The following is a 27,319-nucleotide window of genomic DNA, read 5'->3' on the forward strand; positions in this document are numbered from 1 at the left end:
CTCCTGCCGTTCCCTCGAGCAAAGTTTGGAGCCTTTCTCCAGCTCGAAGTAGCCTTTTCTCCAAATGAAATGGTTCTTCTGCTGGAGGAAGAACCTGACACTGGAGAGCCAGCGTGATGTAGTGGTTAAGAGCAGTGGACTCTAACCTAGAGAACCGGGTTTGATTCCCTACTCCTCCACATGAGCGGCAGATGCTAATCTGGTGAACCGGGTTGGTTTCCCCACTCCTCCACGTGAAGCCTTCACCAAAATCCTATGATCTCCATACGGCAGAAACTTAATATGCTGTGTTTGGGGTGGGGGGTGGGACATATTTCGGGGACTTAGAGATTTCTTGACACTCCAATGTCAGTAGTGTTTCCTTACAATTGTGCACTCAGATAGTTTTGTGTTTACTTGCGTTGTTACCCAAGAAGCACAAAGAGCCAGCGTGGTGTAGTGGTTAAGAATGGCAGACTCTGATCTGGAGAACAGGGTTCAATTCCCCACTCCTCCACATGAAACCCGCCGGGTGACCTTGGGCTAGTCACAGTCCCCTCTGAACTCTCTCAGCCCTACCTACCTCACAAGGTGTCTGTTGTGGGGAGGAAAAGGGAAGGAGATTATAAACTGGTTTGATTCTCCTAAAAAGGTAGAGAAAGTTGGCATATAAAAACCAACTCTTCTTCTTTTTCAGTCTACGGTAAGTGGATCAGCTGCGGTCCCCCAGGCTATATCCAGCACCTACCTACCCCCGTGGATATTGCAGAGGCCTTGGGGAGTGGGGATGGGGGGTAGTTTTGTGCAGGATTATCAGAGTGACCCAGACAGACCCCTGTGTGCCAACTGGCAGGATGCCTCACAGGCCAGGTCAGGCATCCCTTTCCTTTGGCTGGCACCTCCCAGTGCTGAACTGGCAGCCTCTGGAACATGCCTCGTTTAGCACTGGGGGAGGATTAATAGAATCATAAAGTTGGAAGGCACCACCAGGGTCATGTAGTCCAAGCCCCTGCACAATGCAGGAAATTCACAACTACCTCCCTACACACACCCAGTGACCCCTACTCCATGCCCAGAAGATGGCCAAGATGTCCTCCCTCTCATCATCTGCTTAAGGTCATAGAATCAGCATTGCTGACAGATGGCCATCTAACCTCTTCTTAAAAACCTCCAGGGAAGGAGAGCCCACCACCTCCCGAGGAAGCCTGTTCCACTGAGGAACTGCTCTAACTGCTAGAAAGTTCTTCCTAATGTTTAGACGGAAACTCTTTTGATTTAATTTCAACCTGTTGCTTCTGATCTGACTTTCTGGGGCAACAGACAACTCTGCACCATCCTCTCTATGACAGCCTCTTCAAATACTCGAAGATAGTTATTATATCCCCTTCTCAGTCGTCTCCAGGCTAAGCATACCCAGCTCCTTCAACCTTTCCTCATAGGACTTGGTCTCCAGACCCCCTCCCCATCTTCGTTGCCCTACTGTGGGCACGTTCCAGCTTGTCTGCATCCTTCTTAAATTGTGGTGCCCCAAACTGAAATGTCTTCAGCTTGGACTCCGGGGCTTCTCTCGGCCCAGCTGAATCACGAAGCTACAGCTGCGGTGTCATGCTGCCTGTTTCTCGTTCCCTCCCGAAGGGGAAGGTGCAGCCCGAATCTGTAGAAACCTGATCTGCCCTAGGTCTAAAAATGCCGCTCTGTCCTCTCATCGCAGGGAGCAGCGTCTTGAACCTGTCTTTCCTAATAACTGCACGGGTTCAGACGCACTGGGCGACACGGCCCGAGGATGATACGTAGGGTTCTTGACAGCGAGGGCAGCGTGGGGCTGGCTCCACCTGGGGGCTCATGTCCCCCCTTCCGGTTTTGGCCTGCCTTTTTTGCGGGGGGTGGGGGGAGGCTTGGCGCGCCCTGTACGTGTCGAGAGAAGGCCGCTTGATCAGGGTGGGGGCTAGGGCTGGGGAGTTGGGAGCGTTGCTGCCGGGCATGCCGTGCTCAGTTTAATTTTTCTCTCTTCTCCCCAAGCACGTGTGCTAATGATATTTCACAGTGCAATTATTCGGAGCTAAATCTGGGCTGCGCTGAGAGGCAGCTAGAAATCCTCTGGGTAACGGCAGCGTGCCGTTATCAGGCTCAGTTTCTCGAAGCACGGAGTTTGGGGGGGGAAGCGATCTGTTCAGAGGTTTGGATGGGTCTGGAAGGAGGGCCCTTGCCCAAGTCTGCTTGCCACCCCTGCTTGAAAAGCGGGTCGCCGTCAGTCCCAGGCAAAAACGCTGCAGGCAGCAGAGCAGGCCCAGAGTCCCTTAGAGTTTGGGATGTGCGCTGGTTACCTTAAGAAGAAGGAGTTGGTTTTTATATGCTGACTTTCTCTACCGCTTATGGGAGAATCAAACCGGCCTACAATCGCCTTCCCTTCCCCTCCCCACAACAGACACCCTGTGAGGTAGGTGGGGCTGAGAGACTAGCGCAAGGTCACCCAGCTGGCTTCATGTGGAGGAGTTGGGAAACCAACCCGGTTCTCCAGATCAGAGTCCATCGCTCCAAACCACCGCTCTTAACCACTACACCACACTGGCTCCCATTAACGGCTAATGGGAAGGTCTAAAATAATCCAGATTCATAGCCGGAATACACAGATTCTTATTTTACTGGAATAGATTCAGTTACGAGCATCCTGACCCAGGGACGTTTGGAATCTCGCCATGCCTCATATAAAAACAGAGGCTCTTGGGAGTCTTAATGCCAGATTCTGCGCTGGAGGCCAGAGTCCCCGATTCACATCTGTCTGTTGCATTTTTATCCTGCCGCCCGCCGAAGGAGCTCAGAGCAGTGCACCTGGGTCTTCCTCCTCCTTCCACGTTGAGAGAACGAGGGTGACTGGCCCAGGGCTACCCTGTGAGCTGGCAGGCAGGGGTTCGAAGCCTGGCCTCCCGAGTCCTCATCTCACCAGAACCGTAGCTCCGTCCTTTCCTGAGCCCGTTGCGTGAGCCGTTTTGCCTGTGATGTGTTGCTACAATGCTGGCAACGGGTCTTAAGGCTGGCTACAAATATTACTACCATTTGGCTTAAGCCGGAGTACGACCAGGGAGACGGAGCCTCCTCAAGCGGAGACCCTGTTTTTAGCCACTGGCTGTGCCTGCGCTTCTGGCCTCAAATCCTCCAAAGCTGGCCCTGTTGCACAAGCTGCAGGAAGCCCTGTCTTGTAAAAACCTCTCTCCTTTTTTTTAATTGCCTCTCTTCTCTGCCTGCCCGCCTGAGTGCCCGTAGCTGTGTTATTAGGCACTTCATTAAGTCTGAGCCTTGCGCCCCGCACACAATGCAGCGACGGCAAAGCCAGGAAAGCGGGAAGGCTCTCAAAAGCTCGGCCCCACTGCCTCGCGCTTTCGAGAGCCAGGGTGCTGAGGATCTTCCAAGGGAATCCTGGGGTTTGAGGAGAGCCCTTATTAACGTGCACAGCCAGGGGGTAATAATCCAGACCTCCGATAATCACTCGGCAGGCAGCCGGGGAGGGCGGGGAGAGCATAGCCAGTAATGGGGCAGCACTGTGCCCCTCTGCAGGGAGGGACCACAGCGACTCCTGGGTGTTTAGGGTTGGCTCAAACAGTCAGGAAGGCTCCCCCTATGTGTCCGCCGTCCCTCTCTGCGTACACAAGTCTCTGCAGTTGTGTGGGGCACCGTGTTTGTGAACCGAGATGCAATCCAGAGATGGCCTTCAGGTAGTTCTATAATCGGCTGCAGCTGTAGGACTGGCTGCCTCCTCTTTTCTCTCACTTGGTTCGCGCAAAATGTGCCCCTCTTGATCACAGTGCTCCGGCTGCGTGTTTGTAGGGCCAGCTTTTGCACACAGAAGGATAGAGCTGGAAGGGGTCTCAAGGGTCATCTAGTCCAACCCCCCCTGCACAACGCAGGGAATTCACATCCGCCTCCCCTCTCCCCAGGTGACTCCTTGAAAAGGCACAGGCACATAAATACAAGGCTCAGCCTTCTGCCTTGGTCTACCAAGGTTACCATTGTCTGCTCTGACTGGCAACAGCTCTCCAGGGTCTCAGGTGGAAGTCTTTTGCATCACCTACTATCCGAATCTTGTAACTGCAGATGCCGGGGATTACCTTCTGCATGCAAAGCAAATGCGCTGTCACTAAGCCATGGCCCCACCGTGCTTTTGCACCTATCCGGTTGCAAAGCAGCTACAAAACTGATGTGTATGTGTGTGGGGGGGGTATTGATTGGCAAAAAGGAGTCATTTACTTTGTGTGTGGGGGGGTATTGATTGGCAGAATCATTTACTTGTGTGGTTACATTTTAACTCACTGAAATGAGGGGCTGTGGCTCAGTGGCAGAGCATCTGCTTGGCATGTAGAAGGTCCCAGGTTCAATTCCCAGCATCTCCAGTTAAAGGGACCAAGCGAGTAGGTGATGCGAAAGACCCCCACCTGAGATCCTGGAGAGTTGCTGCCGGTCTGAGTAGACAATACTGACTTGGATGGACCAAGGGTCTGGTTCAGTAGAAGGCAGCTTCATGTGATTAAAATACTCCTAAAAATTAACTTGAAAAAAGCCAGTGTAGTGTGATGGTTGGACTAGGATCTGGGAGACCTGGGTTCTAATATCCACTCTGCCATGGAAACTCCCATGGAAGCTTGGGCCAGTCAGTCATTTTTTATTTGCAGCCATAGACCATCAAACAAATTGAGTTTACATTACTGAATAATATAGAGTAAAACAGGTACAAAATGCAATTAAAATTGAAATGCTTAAATGTAAAAAATGTGCAGAGGTCCATAGCTAATTAATATCAAAGAGAACAAAAACTGTATATTATTGAAATTGGAATGCTTAATAATAGCAAAATCTTGGTAAAATAAGTCTCCTCATTCTGTATAGACTTAAGTGATCTTTGCCTTATTTTCATTGCTAACGACCACCAAGGAATACCAGGGTTGCTATACAGAGGAAGGCACTGGCAAACCACCTCTGTTAGTCTCTTGCCTTGAAAACCCCATAAGGGGTCGCCATAAGTTGGCTGCGATTTGACGGCACTTTACACACACAACCAAGCAAATCTGGCCATGCTAGCAGATAAGTTAGCTATTGTGTCTGATAGGAGGAGAGCTAGATGTTGTTTTCTCAGAGATCTGGGGCAGTCCACTAATAATGGAATCAATGAACCTGCGCGGATATGATAACATAATTTACACTCAAATAGCACGTGTTCGGTGGTTTCAAGAGCATCCTGTTTGCATATGAATCTACGTGCTTCTAATGGGTGTTTATTACATATCCCATCTAGGTTGACTGAGAGGGGATATGATAACCATGTTCAAGGATTTGAGGGGCTGTCATATAGAGGATGGTGCAGAGTTGTTTTCTGTTGTCCAAGAAGGCTGGACCAGAACCAGCGGGTTGAAATTAAATCAAAAGAGTTTAGACATTAGGAAGAACTTTCTAACAGAGTGGTTCCTCAGTGGAACAGGCTTCCTCAGGAGGTGGTAAGCTCTCCTTCCATGGAGGTTTTTAAGAAGAGGTTAGATGGCTATCTGTCAGCAATGCTGATTTTGTGACCTTAGGCAGATGATGAGAGGGAGGGCATCTTGGCCATCTTCTGGTCACTAGGGGTGTGTGGGGGGAGTTAGTTGTGAATTTCCTGCATTGTGCAGGGGGTTGGACTTGAACCTGGTGGTCCCTTCCAACTCTGTGATTCTATGAACTTGGAAGGCAGGGCGTTATGCCGAAGAAGCATAAAGGCTCTGCGATATTCAGGATTTGTAATATTGGACATATATAACATAGTCCTGTTCCTGATAAGCAGATCCTTTTTAAAGAGAGGATTCAGAATCTTATTTAGGTCGTGTTGCCTTGGGCCAGTCACACTCTTGTTCTAGCCTACCTCAAAGGGCTGTTGCAAGGATAAAATGGAGGAGAGGAGAGCAACGTAAGCCACTTCGTGTACCTGTCGGGGAGAAAGGTGGAATATGAATGAAATAAGGCAAAATATATAAATGTTGAAATGTTCCGCAAGGAGATGGCTGCAGAAAAGAAGCACATGGAGTTTGTGGGGGGGGGGGTTGCTGGACAATTGAGCTGTGCTGTCCAAACTGCCAGTTAAGAGCCTCTTCCCAAGCCCTGCCTGAAGAGGGGAGGTGGGCGGTGACTGGAAACTGGGATAAACAAACTGCAGAACAGGTCGTGCAAGGAATGGAAAGGTCACCTGGGATCCAGTAGAAGCTCTTCCTGCTTCAGTCCAGGTTTCCTGGCCCACCTCAAGAGGGTTCTCATGAACTTCTAAGCTTCACTTTGCTGTCATGAAGCTGAGAACGCAATTGATCTAAATGCTTGTAACAGTCCAGCCTCGCCTGGAGAACTGCAGAACATGGACTGTGCGGGAACGCTTGTTTGTGGTCCCCGAGAGAGTGGGCGTAGCCAGATCAGAGTGTGGGCTGCGAACCGGATTCAAATCTTGCCTGTGCCTTACGCTCGCTGACTACCCTTAGGCAAGCCACTCTTTCCTCAGGATCTGCAATAACGGAGAATAGCAACTCTGGCCTATTTTATGGGCTGTTGGGGTGGCTGAGGAAATATATGCTTTAAGCCTTTGGAGCACAAATCCAAATGTCAAGCATTGTTTTGGGACAGGGCAGTGGTTCTAAGAAGCCACTTGTGTACACATACTGTTTATATATCTCCCGCTTTTCTCCCTAATGGGGACCCACGTGAGCTTACGATACGAACAAAAGTACAAGAGAAACAAAAGGAAGGGAGGACTTCCGAATACAGAGGAGGTCTCTCCCACCTGGTGAAGGGCCAAAGGCCAAGAGCCCCTTTGGTTCTGGCCCTTCAACTCGTACCTCTGGACATGTCCAAGCTTTAAGCACCTGTAGCAGAGGGGAAACAAACTCAGCCGGATCTTAAAGCGCTGCCGTCGCCACCCATCCGGCAGGATCTTGCCTTCGGGTCTTTGTGACCCACTTGCAAAATAACTCCGTGTTGTTGTTTTTTCTCCTCCCCAGTGCGAGAATCAGACAGCCGTTAACACTCGAAAAAAAGTATCTCTCTTTTTTTTTACATTTGCCGTCTTTATTAACGTGGAGGATTATTGAGCTGCGAGGCCGAACCGTACAGTTGTGCGGAGGCAAACCTAACATTCCCATTAACGTTCCCAGAACGGTTTCTTCTCTCAGCCCTGTCCTGTTGCCTCCCTGGTGGTTTTGCTTGCCTCCCCGTGAGAGGCTAACATCCCGCCCCCGACACACATCCAGAGTTCGAGAAGCGCTGACACAGGGCAACCCCCTGCTGTCTCCTTCTGGCTCTTTTATCGGTAAAAAGGCCGCTGCCGCTGTTGCCTTTGGTCGCTCGAATGGCATGGAAGCCGCCCCGATGGTGCCAAAGCCTCCTCAGAACAGGCTCTCTCTTTTTTTTTGTACTCCTTTCAGGCGGAAAAACTGTGCGTCCTCCCCCCAGACGGTGCTTTGGAGTCGGGCTCAGCAACCAGAAGATAGGCCGCTGTTCCAGAACGTGCTGGAAGCGAGGTCCTCCAGCTCCTCCTCTTCCAACCACTCAGAGAACTTCTCCCGGCTGGGCAGCAGTCCATTGGAGGTTCCCAAAGCCAGGTGAGCGACAGGGAGACCCGAATATTTAAGCAGTGTGGTGGAGCTGGGCTGTCCAGCCGGACGTGCGCTGGAAGTTCTGTGGTAGGAGCTCCCAATGAGTCCTCAAATTTAATTCTTGGGTGTGCAAGGCCTGACTTTTGGGGTCGGCAGAGGCCCCACAGGGCAAGTAATGGGTCCTTAAACCTGTTGCTAGGTAAAGGGTGCATATCTGTTCTTCCTCACCTAAAGATTCAAGAGTAATCTTTGATAGGAGGAGAGCAGTCTGGGAACAACAACAAGAAGAGGAGTTGGTTTTTACACCCCCATTTTCTCTGCCTTTAAGGAGAATCAAACCGGCTTACAATCGCCTTCCTTTCAACACAACAGACACCCTGTGAGGTAGGTGTGGCTGAGAGAGCATGAAGAGAGCTGTGACTAGCCCAAGGCCACCCAGCTGGCTTCGTATGGGGGAGGGGAGAAACCAACCCGGTTCACCAGATTAGAGTCCGCCGCTCCCAACCACTATACCATGCTGGAACTACACCACAAGGCAAAATTTAGGCAGTACCTGCTACATCTGGGAGAGACTCAGAGCTTCTCGCAAGTAGAATGAATGGTCTTCAAAACCAGATCTGCATCTCGGTCTGTGTGACATTGAAGACGCTCACATGGCAATCCAAGTATGGCACTAGGCTCTTAAGAACACATGAAGCTGCCTTATACTCTCAGACTCTTAATCCATCAAAGTCAGTATTGTCTACTCAGACCAACAGCGGCTCTCCAGGGTCTCAGGCAGAGGTCTTTCCCATCACCTACTTGCCTAGTCCCTTTAACTGGAGATGCTGGAGATTGAACCTGGGACCTTCTGCATGCCAAGCAAATGTTCTACCACCAAGCCACGGCCCCTCCCACAGAGGGGTTGTGACCTGCATTCATCCAGCAAGGCTGTGGGGAGGGTGAGGTAGGCCAATTTAAAGGGCCGTCAAGAGGTAACAGAGAAGCAGGTACACAGAGGCTAGGGAGCCTTAGGAAAGCGGCCATGGCTCAGTGGTAGAGCCTCTGTGTGGCATGCAGAAGGTCCCAGGTTCAATCCCTGGCATCTTCAGTTAAAGGGACTAGGTAAGTAGATGATGTGAAAGACCTCTGCCTGAGACCTCGGAGAGCTGCTGCTGGTCTGAGTGGACAGTACTGACTTTGATGGACCAAGGGCAGCTTCATGTGAAAATCTAGCAAGGAGAATGCTGTGAGGCAACCACAGTTCGTGGCTAGGGATGGCAGGCTGCTAGCCGGCAACCCTGGGAGATTTCAGGGTGGGGCAACAGCCAGAGATGACATCCGGCATCGTGTGAAGTCACATCCACCCGAAAACCTAAATATGAAGTTAAGTGCATTGGGTGCTGCTCTGACCAGACTTAACATAAGAACATGGAGAGCCATGCTGGGATCAGACCGAGGCCCATCAAGTCCAGCAGTCTGTTCACACAGGGCCAACTAGGTGCCTCTATGAAGCCCACAAATAAGACGACTGCAGCAGCATCCTGCCTGTGTCCCACAGCACCTAATATACAGGCATGCACCTCTGATACTAGAGAGAACAGGAATGCATTGGGCTAGTCACAGTTCCCTCCGAACTCTCTCAGCCCCACCTACCTTACAAGGTGCCTGTTGTGGGGAGGGGAAGGGAAGGTGATCATAAGCCACTCTGAGACTCCTTAAAGGTAGAGAAAAGGGGGTATAGAGACACCAAGTCTTCTTCTTCATAATGAGAACCATTTTTCACCAGTATGGATCTTGAGCTCATCTTCTCCAGACACACGAAGGCAGGAAAGCAATTCCACTGTCCCCCGCAGCCTTGTGGCCATGTCCCCTGGGTGTTGCACTCATTGCCCCTGCGTCGTCTAAATACGGGTGGCCAGCTTCTGCGTCCCCAGGGGTCTCTGGTGTCTCAAGGCAGCCATCTCTAGGCCGGATGTATATTTTGACAGATTAGCTGACCTTTTCAGAAGCTGTCAGGCTCTGTAATAAAGTCGGCACCGTCTGTCGGTAGAGGACTTCCTGGCTGTGGAGTCTGCGTGATCACCCCATAGCGCTGCACTCCAGGCATGTAATTCTGTGGACTGGAATCATGAGTGAAAGAAGATGCCGCCCATGGGACCATCTCTTAGAAATGGGGAGGGGCCGTGGCTCAGTGGCAGAGCCTCTGCTTGGCATGCAGAAGGTCCCAGGTTCAGTCCCCGGCATCTCCAGTTAAAGGGACTAGGCAAGGAGGTGATGTGAGAGACCTCTATCTGAGACCCTGGAGAGCTGCTGCCGGTCTGAGTAGACAATACTGACTTTGATGGACCGAGAGTATGAGTCAGTATAAGGCAGCTTCACGTGTTCCTGTGTTCAAATGATGAAAACACTTTTGGGAGTGTCTGCAAGCATTTTTGCCCTGTCTGGACCGAACAGTGACGTGATCACCACAGGCCAGATAAAAATGGCCTTAGAGGAGGGCCCTGTTTGAAATCAGAAAATGTTTGTAGTTCACTTTTTATCTTGCCTCTCCTCTGAGGAGTATAGATGTGTTCTATTGAGCAGTGCTCCTCCGGTTTATCCTTAATTCAACCAGGTGAGATGGGTTAGGCTGAATGTGTGTGGCTGGCCCAAGGTCCACCTTGGGGAACTTTCGTAGTGGAATGGGGATTCAAATCAGCATCTCCCAGGTGCTACACTGCAATATAACCACTACACCATCCTCTCAAGGAATGCTTGCTTTGTTTCTGTGTGTTGTGTGTTAAGTGCTGTCAAGTGGCTTCCGACTCATGGCGATCCTATAAATCAGTATCCTCCAAAAAGTCTTTAACAGCCTTGCTCAGGTCTTTCAAACTGAGGGTCGTGGCTTCCTTTATAGAGTCAATCCCTCTCTTGTTGGGTCGTCCTCTTTTTCTGCTGCCCTCAGCTTTTCCTAGCATGGTTGTCTTTTCCAGTGGCTCTTGTCTTCTCATAATGTGACCAAAGTTTCTAAGTCTTGGCAATTGGTTCCATCGTTCTTTCAAAATCAGTGTTTGAGGTGGTTTTGCAGCTGGGGATTTATTACCTTCGTTTGAGCTGTGTGTGAGGCCTGGAAAAATGGGAAGGCGGCGGAGTGATTTATTTATTTTGAGAAAAGGGGCAGGGGGGAAACCATAGTCTCAAGACCGGTTATGACTAAGGAGTCTCAGAGGAACAAGGCATGCCCAATGTAAGAAAATATGCTTAAAGAGATCCTGAAGCTATCAGGGATAAGGGTAGGGTGATTAGGATAGTGGGACCTTTGTACTCCATGCCTTCGAAAAAGTGGGGTTCTGTGCATAGGTGCAGGAAGATTGTTTTCCTGATGGGAACCTTTTGGTGCAAGATCAGGGGAGTTTAAGCGTGAGAGTTGTATTTCCAAAATATCCAATTTGTCATAGATCTTCTGGAGGGTTTTGGAAATAAGAAATGTCTGCGAGGCTAACAGACTTAAGGTGTCATACTGGTCAGTATTTCCGTTCTCCTCTATGCAAGCTTGGGGGTTGCCAACATTTGAGGATATTTTAGGGGTAAAGGCAAAGCTTGGGCTAAATGGTGTACTCTCCTGAGCATCAGGGGACATGCCCAATGTGGTGGGAGGAAAGAAAAGATCTAAGGCGCAGGTTGGGAGTAGGGACTTGCATGTACAGAAATGAGTATTCACCATCGTGGCCTCTATGCGGTTCCACATGGGTACTGCGCATGCATAGGCCAGCACCATGGCTAGTCTGCGCATGCGCAGTACTCATGTGTTCCTGCACACTCAGTGAACAACAGTTACAGGTAAGTGCAACGTTTTTCTCTGTCGTGACCTCTGTACAGTTCCACATGGGTACTGCACATGCGCAGGCCCGCTGCAGTGCTGGCCTGCGCATGCACAATACCCATATGTGCCTGCACAGAGGACCACTTGGGGAACAACAGGTACAGGCAAGTGCAACATAGTTTTCATCTTCTTTTGCCTCAGGAGGCAGCTTCCGGTCATGTTGGCCAAGCTGCCTTGCAGGGTGTGGACACCATGGGCAAGGGAAGGCAGCGTTAGGCCTCTGGGCAGCTTGCCAGGAGCCTTGTCAAGGTAACCAGGCTGGTGGCGTGGCCATTTTGAACAGCTGGCTCCGGGCTAGTGCCCGGCTCTGCCAAGCCGCCCAAAGCAGCCAAGTCCCTCAAATTGCCGATCGAGGCTGGCGTAGAGTCTTGGCTTGGGGTGGGCGGTGAATGGCTCCGCGTGGCTTTTAGAGCTTCTGGACTGGTGGCCATGGCAACAAAACACTTAGCTGCTGCCGAGCGGAGGAACGGGCATTCCAGAGGGCCAGCGGCTCCTTTGGTAGGCAACTGAGTTTCTTACCTGCCGTTTCCTGCAAGCCCCCGACTGGATCGGCGTGTTTGTAGAAAGTGGGTGCGGTCGGTGGGGCTTTTTGCCCAGCAAGGTTTCCGATTGGGAATTTGATTGGCTGTGCAGATTTTGAAAAAGGTTGCTTTGGCGGCAGCCGCCACCACAGCACAAGGATCTTTACTGTGTGACAGAAGGTAATCCGCTGCAGCCATTTTGGGGCTGGCTCCGCCTCCTGCGGCAGCCATTTTGGGGCTGGCTCCACCTCCTGCAGCAGCCATTCTGTGGCTGGCTTCGCCTCCTGCTGCAGCCATTTTGTGGATGCGCCCACCACACAGCAGCAGAATTCTAATTGTGCCCGCAAGCTCAAAAAGGTTGGAGGGCCTTGTTCTAAACGAAGTGGGGTGCCAGGGCCCCTCATGGAGATTCTTGGTATCCCCGAGGCAAGAGAAATTCCCGTGCCATGCTTGAGCTGGGGTGGGCAGGGGGAGAGAATGGGACAGATATACACAGGCTTTTCTCTGTATGAAAACTATCTCAACTAGGACGGGGGTGGGGGTTAGACATAAAAAATCAAAGGCAGGGAGGAGCTTTCTGCCACTGCGCAAAACGTGTCGCCGGGCCAGCCTGTGTTGCCCGGTGGCAGCGAGCTTTAAGGGGCAAGGGTACTGCTGGGAGGGAGGGTCCTTGTATGGCTGCAGGAAGTGGGATTAGCCCTCTGTAATTGAGCGCACAGGACGTGCGCTAATAGGGCTTAGCAGATGGGATAAGCTGCGTCTGAATGCGCTTTTGCTAAGTCCATTAAAGTGGGTTCAAATAGCTTTGGCTCTGTCGAGAAGCTTTGAGCCCGGAGCGTTGAGCTCTCCCAGCCTGCCTGGCTGAGGTGATCCTTGCCAGTTGGTGGGTCCGCTGCGGCATGGTGTATGTGGGGTGGGGCTGTGGCTCAGTGGTAGAGCCTCTGCTTGGCATGCAGAAGGTCCCAGGTTCAATCCCCGGCATCTCCAGTCAAAGGGACTAGGCAAGTGTGTGACCTGAAAGACCTCTGCCCGAAACCCTGGAGAGCCTCTGCCAGTCTGAGTAGACAATACTGACTTTGATGAACTGATGGTCTGATTCAGTGTAAGGCAGCTTCGTGTGTTTTTGCAGGGGTGGTACAGGTCCTTCTCACGGTGCTTTGAGAAGGTGGATGTGGCATTCTTCTGCCGTCACGGCGCATATCGGGCAGTTCTCTAATGGCGATGCTTCCACGCTGAGTAGGGAACAAAGGAAACTGAAGCATTGGTAATAGCGTTGCCGCCACTCTGAATGTCTGACTCTTTCCGGTATTTAGATTTCCTTTTTCTCTTGCTGCAGCCCAGCTCAGTCTAATTTAAAAACTCTGCTGTCAGCTGTGTCCTGTTCAAGGCGCCTCGCGAGTTTCCTGTGAGGGGCCAGATCTTAGACCCAATAGATTCTCCCTCTCCTATAGAAAATGTCTTCCCCAAACCTGTAATGCTGAACTTGTGGCCTAGATTGGGGTCCCATGGGTGCCAGGGCTCTCTCCAGCACCTTTCCTGGTGCCCACCAAATGTTTTTAGGAAATGGGTATGTCCAGATGGGGCTTTTGCCCAACAGGGCTTCTGATTGGCCATTGAAGATCTGGGTTTTTTTCAGCTGTGGAGGTTTTTTAAAAAAGGTTTTTGGGTAGCAGCTGCCACCACAGCACAAGGGTCTTCACTGCGTGACAGAAGATAATCTGCGCATAAGCAAGAAAGTATTTTGGGGGCAATATGTTCATTTTAAAAAGGCATCGTGTTAAGCAGAGCTCCTGCCTGAAATGTTGAAGGGTTACTATTAGAGTTACACATAAACTCACTCTCTAACATTTTGTGGCTGGCTCCGCCTCCTGCAGCAGCCATTTTGGAGTTGCGTCCGCTGCCCCACGTCAGAATTCCCAAGGTGCCCACCCTCTCAGAAAGGTCGGAGGCCCCTGTTCTCAATAAGAGTTGATCCTAGCTGCCAAATTCGGCGTCTTATTTTGAGTTTTTTGCGTGCAGCCATTTTGAACATGCTGAACGTTGCCTGGAATGCCCTGCCAATGTTCCCCCTCCCATGACCAGGGAAGCCCGTGATGTCATTCCTGATGAATTGCAAGCGTTTGCAGCTGGAAAGAGACTGGCGGCTGGAAGCGAGCATCTCCTCCCCACGCGTGGCTCATGCTGCCAGCATCCCAGCCCTTGACGGCTCGTAATTATTACCCTGAGCGAAGGTGGTAAACGCTCTAATGCGATAGTAAACAAGCGTGGCTGGGAAGGGGCTGGCGGCTGCCAAGTGGTATCGGCCTGGCTGGCTGCAATGGTGTCCAAAGACCCAGAGCCGCACAAAGGTCTTCTGCCATCCAGCTGCTGTTAATCCAGTAATTATTGGCTTTCTGCTCCGAAATGGTAATGCGTTAAAAGACAGCTGCTTATTTTAGATCATTGCTGCGTCCTGTCCTGGCCGCAATGGAGCGCTGATGTGTGCTGGGGGTTGGGGACACGACCCTCTGTCAATCCAGATTCTGCACCGAGAACCGACCTGTATAAATTATGGAAATTTGAGCACATTTGCATGATTTCCGTTCAGCACAGTCCTCGCTCTTTTGCATCATGTGTTCTGGCTTTGCTGGCCAGGCCACGGCTGACTAGGCTGGAGCTCTGGTCACAGCTCCCAAAAATCTAATTTGGCCACCTCTGTAGCTTCTCGAGTTCCGGCAGGCGTCGGCTGCACACTTTTCCCAAGCCTTCCTTTGCAGACTTAAGGACTGGAAACTTTCTTTCTTAAGTTTAAGGTAGCCGATGTGGTTGGGGAAACTGACATAAGAACATAAGAGGTCCATCAAGTCCAGCAGTCTGTTCACACAGCGGCCAACCAGGTGCCTCCAGGAAGCCCCCAAACAAGATGACGGCAGCAGCACCATCCTGCCTGTGTTCCACAGCACCTAAGATAATAGTCCTGCTCCTCTGATCCTGGAGAGAATAGGGATGCATCATGACTAGTATCCATTTTGACTAGTAGCCATGAATACCCCTCTCCTCCAGGAACATGTCCACTCCCCTCTTAAAGCCTTCCAAGTTGGTTGCCATCACCACATCCTGGGGCAGGGAGTTCCACAATTAAACTATGTGTTGCGTGAAGAAATGCTTCCTTTTATCAGTTTTGAATCTCTGCAGATTTTGAAGCATTTCTGCAGATTTTTCATGCTCTGCAGGAACTGCAGTATCCATCTAGCCATAAAACTAAAGGTAGTCCCCTGTGCAAGCACCAGGTCATTACTGGCCCATGGGGTCACGACGTTTAGTAGGCAGAGTATGTTTACGGGGGTGGGTTGCCAGTGCCTTCCCCAGTCGTCTACACTTTACCCCCAGCAAGCCGGGTACTATTTTTACTGACCTCGGAAGGATGGAAGGCTGAGTCAACCTTGAGTCGGCTGCCTGAAACCGACTTCTGTCAGGATTGAACTCAGGTCATGAGCAGAGCTTTGACTGCAGTACTGCAGCTTACCACTCTGCGCCACGGGGCTCCCATATAGCCTTAGCGGAGATTAATGGTTAAGCGGGCTTCTCTTTCGTTGGGCTTTATGTCTGAAGAATGTGCTGTACATTTCCTTTAGACTGATACTATGCCATTTTGAGTCAGAGCCCTCAAAGTAATTGTATTTCGATCACATTTGGCTCCCCCCCCCCAGGCGCTCAGGGTGTCATTATTCTCTCAACACCCCTGTGGGGCAGATTAAACTGGAAAAGCAACTGGCCCGAGGTCACCCACTGAGTTTTGTGCTCGCACAGGAAATCTAGAGTGGAGGGGAGAGGTTCCTTTTCAATTTAACGAGTTCATTTTGGGATAGGAAACGCTGGCGTGCTCTTAACCTCAAGCCAAGCTTGGGAGGGGCCGTGGGTCTGTGGCAGAGCATCCGCTTGGTCTTTCCCCTCAAATATACAGCCGCAGATCGTTGTTTTGTTTCTCCCCCCCCCTGCCCCTCCGACTTCCTGCTCAAGTGGGGCCTACCGTGCTACTGTTTAGGGGTCAGACGGGGCCACTGTTGGCCCGTCTTCTAAACTGAGAGGTCCCGCCTGGAAGTCCAGTTCTTCTTTTTATTGCATTTATCCTTCTGCGGAGCCCAAGACGGTACACATTAGTGTTCCCTGGCACTCTCCAGAACGTTTGAGTTTCATCAGAGTGGGAGCATGACAAGAACTTGGTGCCAAGAGACCTCTTTTTTTTTTTTCACCTGTTCCCTGGTGGAGCCCTGGCACAGGAGATAAGGTCCAGGGACTCCTGGCTGGGGCAGAGGCCTTGGCCCCAAAGCTGGAACTCCATTCCTAGCCGTTCCGCTGTTCATAAGAACATAAGAAAAGGCCCATGCTGGATCAGACCAAGGTCCATCAAGTCTGTGCACACAGTGGCCAACCAGGGGCCTCTAGGAAGCCCACAAACAAGACGACTGCAGCAGCACCATCCTGCCTGTGTTTCACAGCACCTAATATATTCGGCATGCTCCTCTGATCCTGGAGAGAATAGGGGTGCATCATGACTGGTATCCATTTTTACTAGTAGCCACGAATAGCCCTCTGTGAACATGCCCACTCCCCTCTTAAAGCCTTCCAAGTTCACAATCCAGAAAGTTCCCTCCCTCCCTTCGAGCTGTCGTTACTGACTGGGCTTGAGGTGAGAGAAGAAGCCAGAACTCTCCCGAATCGCTCTTCCTGCCGGGGAAAAGTGGCACGGCGAAGGGAGGAGTGACCCAATTAAGCCGCGGCTCCCTGGAAAGGGACCGTTCAGAGGCTGCGGAGCGTGTGATGGCCCAGCGGATTGTCTTGGCGGTCTCGCTGGTGGAGAAGGGCCTCTCTGTCGCAGTCCGTCTCCTGCTCATTAGCCTGCTCCTTCTTCCAAGAGTCAGGGCTTTGGGTGGCGTCCGAGGCTCCAACCTATTTCCATTTTGAGAAGGGGGGTGGTAGCAACGCTACTTAGTCTTTGCATGGCTAGGGTCTGAAGCGGCTGCTGCCGCCTCCCTAAGCTCAGGATTACCTTTTCCAGACAAAAACCCTCTTAGCGCTGCTGACGGTTCTTTCTGTCTGTCTTTTGGCCTGATGTGAAGATTAAGATATCATCATATCTTGGGAAATGAGTGTTGGGGTGGGGGTGGGGAGGTGTTTGGACTTTCCAAATCCCAGGGTCAGAAGTGATGTGTCGGTGAGCTTAATTTCTTTTTTGAACTGGGCTTTCTTTTCTCGCTCTCGCTCTCATCTGGTTCCAAGGCCCACCCCTAACCACTGCGTGCCTCACCCTGTCCACAGTAGGCGTGGACATTGAAACCCCCTCTGGACAAACCATGTGTCCATCCCACCTTTTTGAAGAGGGGCCACAATACAACATGAAAAGTTTTCTATTCACCCCACCAACTTAAGCGGTCATCTTCATGCCACCAAGTTGTGGACCCTTCCCAAAACATCTGAAGCAGCCTTCCTCATACAAAGTCCATTTTTGTCCTGACATTCCTCCAGGAATCTGTGGAGACAAAGTGGGGAGCCGCCCCATCCCAGACAGCAGTGCTCAGAGGCAGAGAGCTAGTTAACACAGAAAAGAAGTGAAGAGTTGGTTTTTATATGCTGACTTTATCTGCCACTTAAGGAAGAATCAAACCGGCTTACAATCACCTTCCCCTCCCCACAACAGACACCCTGTGAGGTAGGTGGGGCTGAGAGAGCAATCAAGAGAGCTATGACTAGCCCAAGGTCACCCAGCTGGCTTCGTGTGGAGGAGTAGGGAAACAAATCCAGTTCACCAGATCAGCCTCTGCCGCTCATGTGGAGGAGTGGGGAATCGAACCCGGTTCTCCAGATCTGAGTCTACCGCTCCAAACCACCGCTCTTAACCCTCACACCACGCTGGCTCTCCACGCTGTAGGCAGCCATTTAGCGGAGGCCTCTGTGTTCAGTTCATGCGAAGGCTTCACCCAAACCAGCAATGCAACCTTCCTGAAAGCCCCTGTGCCTATACCCCCCGTGGAGGGGAGGGCCTGTGTTGGCGGCTCCATGAAGCTGCTAATCCTTGACCCAGCCAGATGTCTGCTCCTTGCCTTATGCCTCTCCTCCCACTTTGCTCCTCCGGCTTCTTTATCCGTCCTCTTAAGCTGACCTGGCTGGATTCCTTCTCTAGAAGCGATGACTGGGGCCAAGGGTTTGGGCATGCTTGCCCTTAATGTGTTCGAGGAAAAGGCGGCCCATGGGCTTCTAGGCCTCACCTCTCTTCCCTCCTCCTTGAGCTTTGCTCCAGGATACCATCCTTTGGAGATGCAGTGTAGACACAAGGGGGTTATTCCCCAAGTTCAGGCTGCTGGAAGTTGAATCCCTGTCAGTTTGTAGTCATAGAATCATAGAATTGGAAAGGACCTCAATGGTCATCTATTCCAACCCCCTGCACAATGCAGAAAATTCACAACTGCCTCCCCCACCTCCGGTGACTCCTGTTCCACGCTCAGAAGATGGCAACAAAAACCCTCCAGGATCCCTGGCCAGTCTGGCCTGGGGGGGAAATTACTTCCTGACCCTGAAGTGGCGATTGGCATTACCCTGGGCATGTAAGAAAGGGCCACGAGAGCCAAACACTGACACAACCCTTCCTACCCTCCCTCTCATGGTCTGCCTAAGTTCACCCAATCAGCATTGCTGACAGATGGCCATCTAGCCTCAGCTTAAAAACCTCCGAAGAAGGAGAGCCCACCACCTCCCGAGGAAGGCTGTTCCACTGAGGAACCGCTCTGTCAGGAAGTTCTTAATGTTTAGCCGAAAACTCTTTTGATGTAGTTTCAAACCGTTGGTTCTGGTCTGACCTTCTGGGCCTTACTTCTTCATGGCATCAATCTGCTTTTCTGGCCCAGGGTCACCAAAGGGGAGGGGTGATGCGTAAAGGGACTCTTCATTAGGCAGGTGAGAATAGTGGTTACCATATCCCCTAAACCCGTCCCTGCTGAGGCATTGGGAAAGTCATTTAACGTGAGAGAGGTTTTTCAGACAAGCAGCCTGCATCCTGATCCAGCAAGGGGCCCATATCCCATTTGTCATGTGTGTGTGTGTGTGTGTGTTAAGTGCCGTCAAGTCACTTCTGACTCATGGTGACCCTACCAATCAATGTCCTCCAAAACGTCCTATCTTTAACAGCCTTGCTCAGGTATTGCAAATTGAGAGCCCTGGCTTCCTTTATAGAGTCAATCCATCTCTTTTTTTGTTGCCTTCAACTTCTCCTAGCATGATTGTCTTTTCCAGTGACTCTTGTCTTCTCACAATGTGACCAAAGTACAACAGCCTCAGTTTAGTTGTTTTAGCTTCTGGGGTCAGTTCAAGCTTGATTTGATCTAGAACGCACTGATTTTTATTTTATTTTTATTTTTGACGTTCCTTGGTATCCGTAACACTCCTCCAACACATTTCAAAGGAATCTTCTTTCTTCCTATCAGCTTTCTTATTTGCCTTGTAGAGGAGGGGGCTTTGTTTCCCCCTTCCTGTTCCAAAAGGCCTTGGCTACCTGTACTTTGTTGGGGGGGGGGGAGGCACATAGACACAGAAGAACCACTCGTGAAGCCAAACCACCATGTCTCTGGCATCGCGGCCTCCTCAGACTGGAGTATTCCCAGTACGTTCCAGTGACTTTTTGAGTGTGGATTGGCAGCTGTTTCTGCGAAATGCCAGCAGCTGCTGGGGTTCTCCCTTCTGAAAGCAATTGCCTGCAGGGGTCTCTCAAAAACCCACCTCCCACTTGAGTTTGCTGCTGCGTTGCTCACGCCGCTTGGCTCTCTTCTTCCCAATCGCCTGGGCCGGGAAGACCGTCTGGTGCTTAGCATTGCAATCTAGGTCTCGAGCCCCTCAGCACAGCATTCTGGGACAGCCAGAAGGACGAGAAGATTAAGGGCTGTGGAAGACCGCAAGACAGTGTGGGGCACAGGGCTTCCTTCCTCTCTCTTTCCCTTCAAGGCGGTTCCTGAATACACCGGGGGGCTTCCTCTCCGCTCCACTGCTTGTTGGGTGGCTTTCTTGTTGTTTTTCATTGTTGGCCAACGCGTGACCGCTACAGTCGGGCCCGCCTCTGTGGCCCAGTGCATTTTGGGGGTGGCACTGCCTTCGTCTTACGGGAAGCAGCTAACCTCAAGGGCATTGGCCCAGGAACGAGCTCTTGCCTGGCTCCGAGAGAGAAGGAGCTGGATGTGTGAGGAGAGGGCAAATCCCAACACTCTTCGAGCAGTGCAGGCCCAGGTCGCTTCTTGCCGCTTGCCACGTCCTCCAGTAGCCAGAATCGAACCCCGTGGCCCAGCCTGCATGGCTCTGTGCTTGGATGCCCGTGATCGGGAGCAGCGTTCAGCTTCTTGCACCCTTTGGGGGCCGGGTCACCATGGCTTTTGCAGCTCCTGCATGGCTTAACCACTGGCCCCGTTCAGCTGGTCTTTCGATCGTGCCTCCGTCTCTTTAACAGGCTCGGCTCCTGCGCCGTCCACCCCAAGCCCTTTCGCCCGGCTTCTTCTATGACCTCTGCCCGACTAATACCAGCCGCTGCGTTGCGGGTTCCAGACCCCATTGAGCGTCGTTTAGCAGAAGGGCGCATCACCGACTCGCGGCGCTGACTGACGTCGTCTCCCTCTCTCTCTGCCTCAGATCGGCTGACCATTCTCTGCCCGGATCCTCCATCTCGACCGACTTTGGCAGCTGGCAGATGGTGACGGGGAGTGGCAGTGTGCAGGAGCAGGCCGACTCCCCCATCCCCTGCAGCTTCCCAGATGACCTCCCCAACAGTAGCCTGTAAGTGTGTTACGAATGCAGGGGAAAGGGGACCGTGCCCTGTGCGACCAAGGACCCAAGTTAATCAACAGATACCCACCAGTGTGGTGCCCATTTGCTTCTCCGGCACAGTGTCTCTTCCCCAAAGCAAAGAGTCATGCTGGATCAGACCCAGGCCCATCAAGTCCAGCAGCCTGTTCACACGGTGGCCAACCGGGTGCCTCTAGGAAGACTACAAGCAAGACTGCAGCAGCACCATCCTGCCAGCGTGGTGTAGTGGTTATGAGCGGTAGTTTGGAGCAGTGGAGTCTGATCTGGAGAACTGGGTTTGATTTCCCCACTCCTCCACATGAGCGGGCGGATGCTAGTCTGGTGAACTGGGTTGGTTTCCCCACTCCTACACACAAAGCCAGCTGGATGACCTTGGGTCAGTCACACACACTCAGCCTCACCTACCTCATAGGGTGTCTATTTTGGGGAGGGGAAGGTGATTGTAAGCCAGTTTGATTCTTCCTTAAGTGGTAGAGAAAATCAGCATATAAAAACCAACTCCTCCTCCTCCTCCTCCTCCTCCTAATATAATAGGCATGCTCCTCTGAGACTGTAGAGAATAGGAATGCATCATGACTAGTATTCATTTTGACTAGTAGCCCTCTCCTCCATGAACATGTCCGCATCCCTCTTAAACCCTTCCAAGCCTTCCACCTCTTTGGAGCAGGAGGAGCATCAGAACAACCCTCGAGGACTCACTTTTATGTCTGCAAGAGGCACCCACCCAGCAACTGCTGCCTCCGTCATGGGAGGACGCTTGGCTCTCAGCCTCCTCGCATACGTGGGGTTTAGCCCGGCACCCCACAAGCAGCCCTTTAACAGCAGTGCCGACTTGGTTGCCAAGATTCCAAAAGCACCCACAGGTTCAGTGAGATCGGGGGACCCTTTGTTTAAGTCCTTGGCACCCCCAGATGAAAGGCAGCCTATCTGGAAAAGACCCTCGAGGGCCGTCGGCCAATCGCACCAGGCTTAGTTGGCCCGTTGATCTAACTTGTGGAGGCAGGTTCTTAGAGGGCTGCTCCCGTGGGAGAACGCGGGCTTGGCCATTGGTGACTTTTTCCTCCGCGCGCCAGCAGCACCAGGTACATTTTGGCAAAATGCTAAGCATCTGTCGACTTCCCTTTTGCGAAGTGTCTCTTCGTCGGCAGTGGTTCTCGCGCTTGACTGTACACCTGATCTTGATGAGGAGTCGGGTGCTTCTGTCATTCCTCTCTCCGGCACATGTTCTCTCCATATGTGAGCCGGACCCTTCGGCAGAAGAGCAGCGAGTTGCTGGAGGTGGTGCAAGCTGCTCCCCACGTCTTTTGGTCTACGTGCATCTAGTTCACCAGCAGGCTGCTGGCTTCCTCTCGAGTGGGTTGATTGGTGCTGGGGTCAGTGGGGATTTTTGTTTACCTGGGATCCCTCTTCCAGGGCCTGCAGTGTCCTGTTCCTGCTCACTTTTGTGCCAAAGATGAGCTCAGTTAATCCCTCCTTTAAATATATATATATATTATGGGTTCCCGCCAAAGACTTTTACTGCATCCATTGTGCCTTGAAAAGCCCACAGAGTGACAATCGGCATTCATTTCTGAATTCCCGTAGCGTATCCAGGAGAGGTGGCTCGTCCCTTGCGCCTCATTCCTCCTCTGCGAAATGCACAGAGGGGCTTTAATCTCTATTCATAGAATCATAGAGTTGGAAGGGACCACCAGGGTCATCTAGTCCAACCTCCTGCACAATGCAGGAAATTCGCAACTACCGTCCCCACACACACCCAGTGACTCCTACTCCATGCCCAGAAGAAGGCCAAGATGCCCTCCCTCTCCCGATTTGCCTAAGGTCACAGAATCTGCATTGCTGGCAGATGGCCATCTAACCTCTGCTTAAAATCCTCCAAAGGAGGAGAGCCCTCCACCTCCCATGGAAGCCTGTTCCACTGAGGAACCGCTCTGTTAGAAAATTCTTCCTAATGTCTAGACGGAAACTCTTCTGATTTAATTTTAACCCATTGGTTCTGGTCCGACCCTCTGGGGCAACAGAAAACAACTCGGCACCCTCCTCTATGTGACAGCCCTTCAAGTACTTGAAGATGGTTATCATATCCCCTCTCAGTCTTCTCTTCTCCAGGCTAAGCATACCCAGCTCTGTCACACTTACCAAAGGCACACAGCAGATCTAATGGTCTTTTGCTTCTTTCCCTGGGAGGGCAAACTGAATCTGGAAATTGCACCCAGAACCTCTGGTACGTGATGTGGGGGTGGGAATCAAGGCCCAGGCAGCACAGCCCGGCAATCCCCTTGCTGGTTGAAGAGCAGCCATTCATTGTTGTCACTGATGGAATGTTGAGGGGGGGGGGAAACAGTTTTTGCTCTCCTCAGGGCCTCCAAAGTGGATGGCTGATGATGTTATTCCCAAGGCAAGGAAGGGGACAGGGGAGCAGTCAGTATGAAGAAGAGTTGGTTTTTATATGCCGACTTTCTCTGCCTCCTAAGGAAGCATCAGACCGGCTTACAATCCCCTTCCCCTCCCCACAACAGACACCTTGTGAGGTAGGCGAGGCTGAGAGAGCTGTGAGTAGCCAGGGTCACCCAGCTGGCTTCGTGTGCACAAGTGGGGAAACCAACCCAGGTCACCAGATTAGCCTCCGCCACTCATGTGGAGGAGTGGGGAATCGAACCCGGTTCTCCAGATCAGAGTCCACCGCTCCAAACCACCGCTCTTAACTACTACACCATGCTGGCTCTAGGGCAGCCAGAGTTTCCTTTCGTCCACGATCCTCTGCTCCAAATGTGTCCCGTTTCACAGCTGTAGCCAGTCCGAGCAGACAGGACTGGAGCTCAGCCAGGTCAACCCATCAGTCTCAGCTGTATATTGCAGCTCTTTATGTGTCTTACAGAAGGACGTTTTGTCCTTCAGTGGAGCCACGGTGCTATGGTAGAGCCTCAGCTTTGCATGCAATCCCTGGCATCTTCAGTTAAAAGGTAACAGGTGATGTGAAAGGCCTTGACGTAAGACTCTGGATAGCAGTCTCCATGTCAGAATAGACAATAATAATGGTCATAGGAAAAATAGTCTGACTCAGTATAAGACTGCTTCGTTTGTTTGGGCGTTCAAGAGCTCAAGAGCTTGATAAAGTTTCGAAGTGTAGATTTCTAAACCAGAACGTGCAAGGAACTGGATAATTAATTGGCCAGAGTCTCTTGAATCATTGTGATGTTAGACTTGGAGCAATTTACACCAAATCCCAGCCTGGGTTATTACATTGCTATGTACTTCTCTAGGCAAATCCCTCTCATTTATTTTAGATATTGTGCTTTTCTCCCCAGTGGGGACCCAAACCAGTTTATAACGTCTTTCTGCCCTCTTCAGTTTTATCTTCGAAACCACAACCTTGTGAGGTGGGTTAGGCCGAGTGGGGATTCAAACCTGGGTCTCCCAAGTCCCAAACTAACCATTGCACCATGCTGGCCTTGTCAGAAGGTGTGTGTGTTAAGTGCCCACCAGTCGCTGCCGACTCATGGCGACCTTATGAATCAGTGTCCTCCAAAACGTCCTATCTTTAACGGCCTTGCTCAGGTCTTGCAAACTGAGGGCCCTGGCTTCCTTTATACACATGAACACCTGAAGCTGCCTTCTACTGAATCAGACCTTTGGTCCATCAAAGTCAGTATTGCCTACTCAGACTGGCAGCAGCTCTCCAGGGTCTCAGGCAGAGGTCTTTCACATCACCTACTTGCCTAGTCAATTTAACTGGAGAGGCCTGGAATTGAACTTGGGACCTTCTGCATGCCAAGCAGATGCTCTACAAACTGAGCCACAGCCCCTCCCCAAATGCCCCTTTAATGCAAGTGCTGATGCAAACTGGAGAAAGTGTTAGAAACTTGTAGTTTCCTATTCACAGGTTTCCTGGAGCCCCCGCCCCCCAGACATTTCAGCCTCTATCAACTGTAAGGATGCTGACAACATTATGAGAGTAAAGCACCATTTTAGTTACGGATAACTTTTTATAGCGTACATCCATCTCTTGTTGGGTCTTCCTCTTTTCCTGCTTCCTTCAACTTCTCCCAGCATAATTGTCTTTCCAAGTGACTCTTCTCATGATGTGACCAAAATACAACATCCTCAGTTTAGTTATTTTAGCTTCTAGGGTCAGTTCAGGTAACCGTTCTTTAACCACAGTAGGCAAAGCCAACTGACATCTCACTCACAGAGTCCAGCTTCCTGAAAGGTTGTTTTTGTTTGCAAGCCTAAGGACTAGAACTTTGTTTCCTGGTAGTGTGTGGCAAAATGCCTAAGGAAATACTAGAAGCTGGGGTGAGTAGGTGGGGAATGCTTATCAGGGGTTTTCAAATCATCGGAGGGCAGGGTGGCCAGTGCCTCCCTCCACGTTGGATCAAAAGCATCCTAAATTATGCTAAAAGCCTGTGTAGATATGCTCAACAGAATTTTAGCAGGCAGGACCCAGCTTTTCTTGTCACACAAGCATCTGTGTGTGTCTGTCTCAAAAGCACAGAGCATACGTAGCGAAAGAGCAATCTTAAGGCAGGTCCGAAGGGCAACAGGAAAATACAGTGTTGGGTATTCCAAGAGATCAGCAGGAAAGAGGGAGATGAATCCTTCAATCCTTGCAAGCCTTTATGTACATATGCTTCTCTGTCACATGCCAGTGTGTCAAATGGCTGCCCTGTAGGTTGCGTTTAATCATATTGGGATGTTTTTAATGCACCCCCCTCCCCAGCTGTTGTTCAGAACCCATCTGGGGGCTAACTGTTAGAGAAGGGGAGTTGCATTTGCATGAAAAGGCAACCCCCCTTCTATAAAATTATGCAGATCTTTAACATTGTGCATGGTATGGAGAGAGTGGACAGGGAGAAGCTTTTCTCCCTCTCTCAGAATACTAGAACGCGAGGTCATCTGCTGAAGCTGGAGGGTGAGAGATTCAAAGCAGATAAAAGGAAGTCTTTCTTTACACAAAGGAACTTTACATTGTGGAACTCCCTGCCCCAGGTTGTGGTGATAGCTGCCAACTTGGAAGGCTTTAAGAAGAGTGGACATGTTCATGGAGGAGAGGGCTATTTGTGGCTGCTAGTAAAAATGGCTACTAGTCGTGATGCATACCTATTCTCTCTAGGATCAGAGGATCATGGCTCTATTATCTAGAGATCCGGGTTTGATTCCCCACTCCTCCACATGAACGGTGGAGGCTAATCTGGTGAACTGGATTTGTTTCCCCACTCCTATACATGAAGCCAGCTGGGTGACCTTGGGCAAGTCACTCTCTCTCGGCCCCACCTACCTCACAGGGTGTCTGTTGTGGGGAGGGGAAGGGAAAGTGATTGTAAGCCAGTCTGAGTCTCCCTTAAGTGGTAGAGAAAGTTGGCATATAAAAACCAACTCTTCTTTTTTGGAACACAGGCAGGATAGTGCTGCTGCAGTCGTCTTGTTTGGGGGCTTCCTAGAGGCACCTGGTTGGCCACTGTGTGAACAGATTGCTGGATTTAATGGGCCTTGGTCTGATCCAGCATGGCTTTTCTTATGTTCTTACAGTCTTCCTGCCTGCCAATTTTTCTCTGCTAAATGCTCCCCCTTCTGCCCCACACACACAGGTTTGGAAACATGCATGTCGTTCCATCCTTAGCAGCTGGCTGAAGAATAACAGACGCCTTTAGTGTGGGCAAGATCCTAATAAGGACACGGAGTGCCCATGCTGAGCCGTGTTCTGGGGGTCCCACAGGTCTGACTCACAAACTGCACTCTCGTCTTTTCCTTTCTCCCTTTTCAGCCACACAAAGGCAGCCTGCTGCCTGCTTCCCCACCCCTGAACTCCTCTGTAGCTCCTTCGAATGCCAGTGTTCTGGTTCTCCTACAGTTGGGCAAGTGGCCACCGTCTGGGCCTTGGGAAGAGGGAAGCAGCTGCTGTGTTCCTAGTGGCAAAGATTTGTTTTTTTAAAAGGAGCTGGTTGTCGGGGGAGCAAAATCTTTGCATAGTGGGGGAGGGGGAAGGCCACAGGAGGAGCCCCCTTTCCATACATCGGTAGGGATGTTCTGTTTTTGGAATCGTGTAAATGGGATCATTCTAGCTGATCCTGCATTGAGCAGGGGGTTGGACTGGGTGGCCTGTATGGCCTCTTCCAACTCTATGATTGACCCACATTCACCTTGTCAGCTGTGTGGGGATTCAAACCTGAGTCTTCCCAGGTTGCATCTAGCACCACACTGGCTTTGTAAGCCGGAGCTCTCTTTGTCAGGTGCATGAAGTGGTCTCTTAGGTAAGGGGGGGGGGACCGCTGCAAAACAGGGCTCTAAGGCCCAGCCAGCCAAGATATAAGCTCATGAAGTACTGCTCCCCTTGGGCAGCGGGCTCAGGACTGACCGTGTCTCTTCCCAGCATGGTGTAGTGGTTAAGAGCGGTGATTTGGAGTGGTGGAGTCTGATCTGGAGAACCGGGTTTGATTCCCCACTCCCTACACATGAAGCCAGCTGGGTGACCCTGGGCTAGTCACAGCTCTCTCAGCCCCACTTACCTCCTGGGGTGTCTGTTGTGGGGAGGAGAAGGTAAGGTGATTGTAAGCTGGTTT

The 27,319-nt window shown here is 51.2% G+C and overlaps 1 protein-coding gene across 1 annotated transcript in view; it reads left to right on the forward strand.

Moving 5' to 3' along the window:
• The window catches only part of MTMR14 (myotubularin related protein 14), a gene marked incomplete at its 5' end in the record, with an annotated part of 106,944 nt that overhangs the window by 67,036 nt on the left and 12,589 nt on the right, over positions 1-27,319 (forward strand). Inside the window, 2 exons of the mRNA XM_056846532.1 lie at positions 7,404-7,580; positions 20,586-20,729. Coding sequence (XP_056702510.1) covers positions 7,404-7,580; positions 20,586-20,729 — 321 coding nt within the window. The remainder of the gene's footprint in view (positions 1-7,403; positions 7,581-20,585; positions 20,730-27,319) is intronic.

The sequence above is a fragment of the Euleptes europaea genome, chromosome 1, assembly GCF_029931775.1.
Source record: "Euleptes europaea isolate rEulEur1 chromosome 1, rEulEur1.hap1, whole genome shotgun sequence".
Taxonomy (NCBI): Eukaryota; Metazoa; Chordata; class Lepidosauria; order Squamata; family Sphaerodactylidae; genus Euleptes; species Euleptes europaea.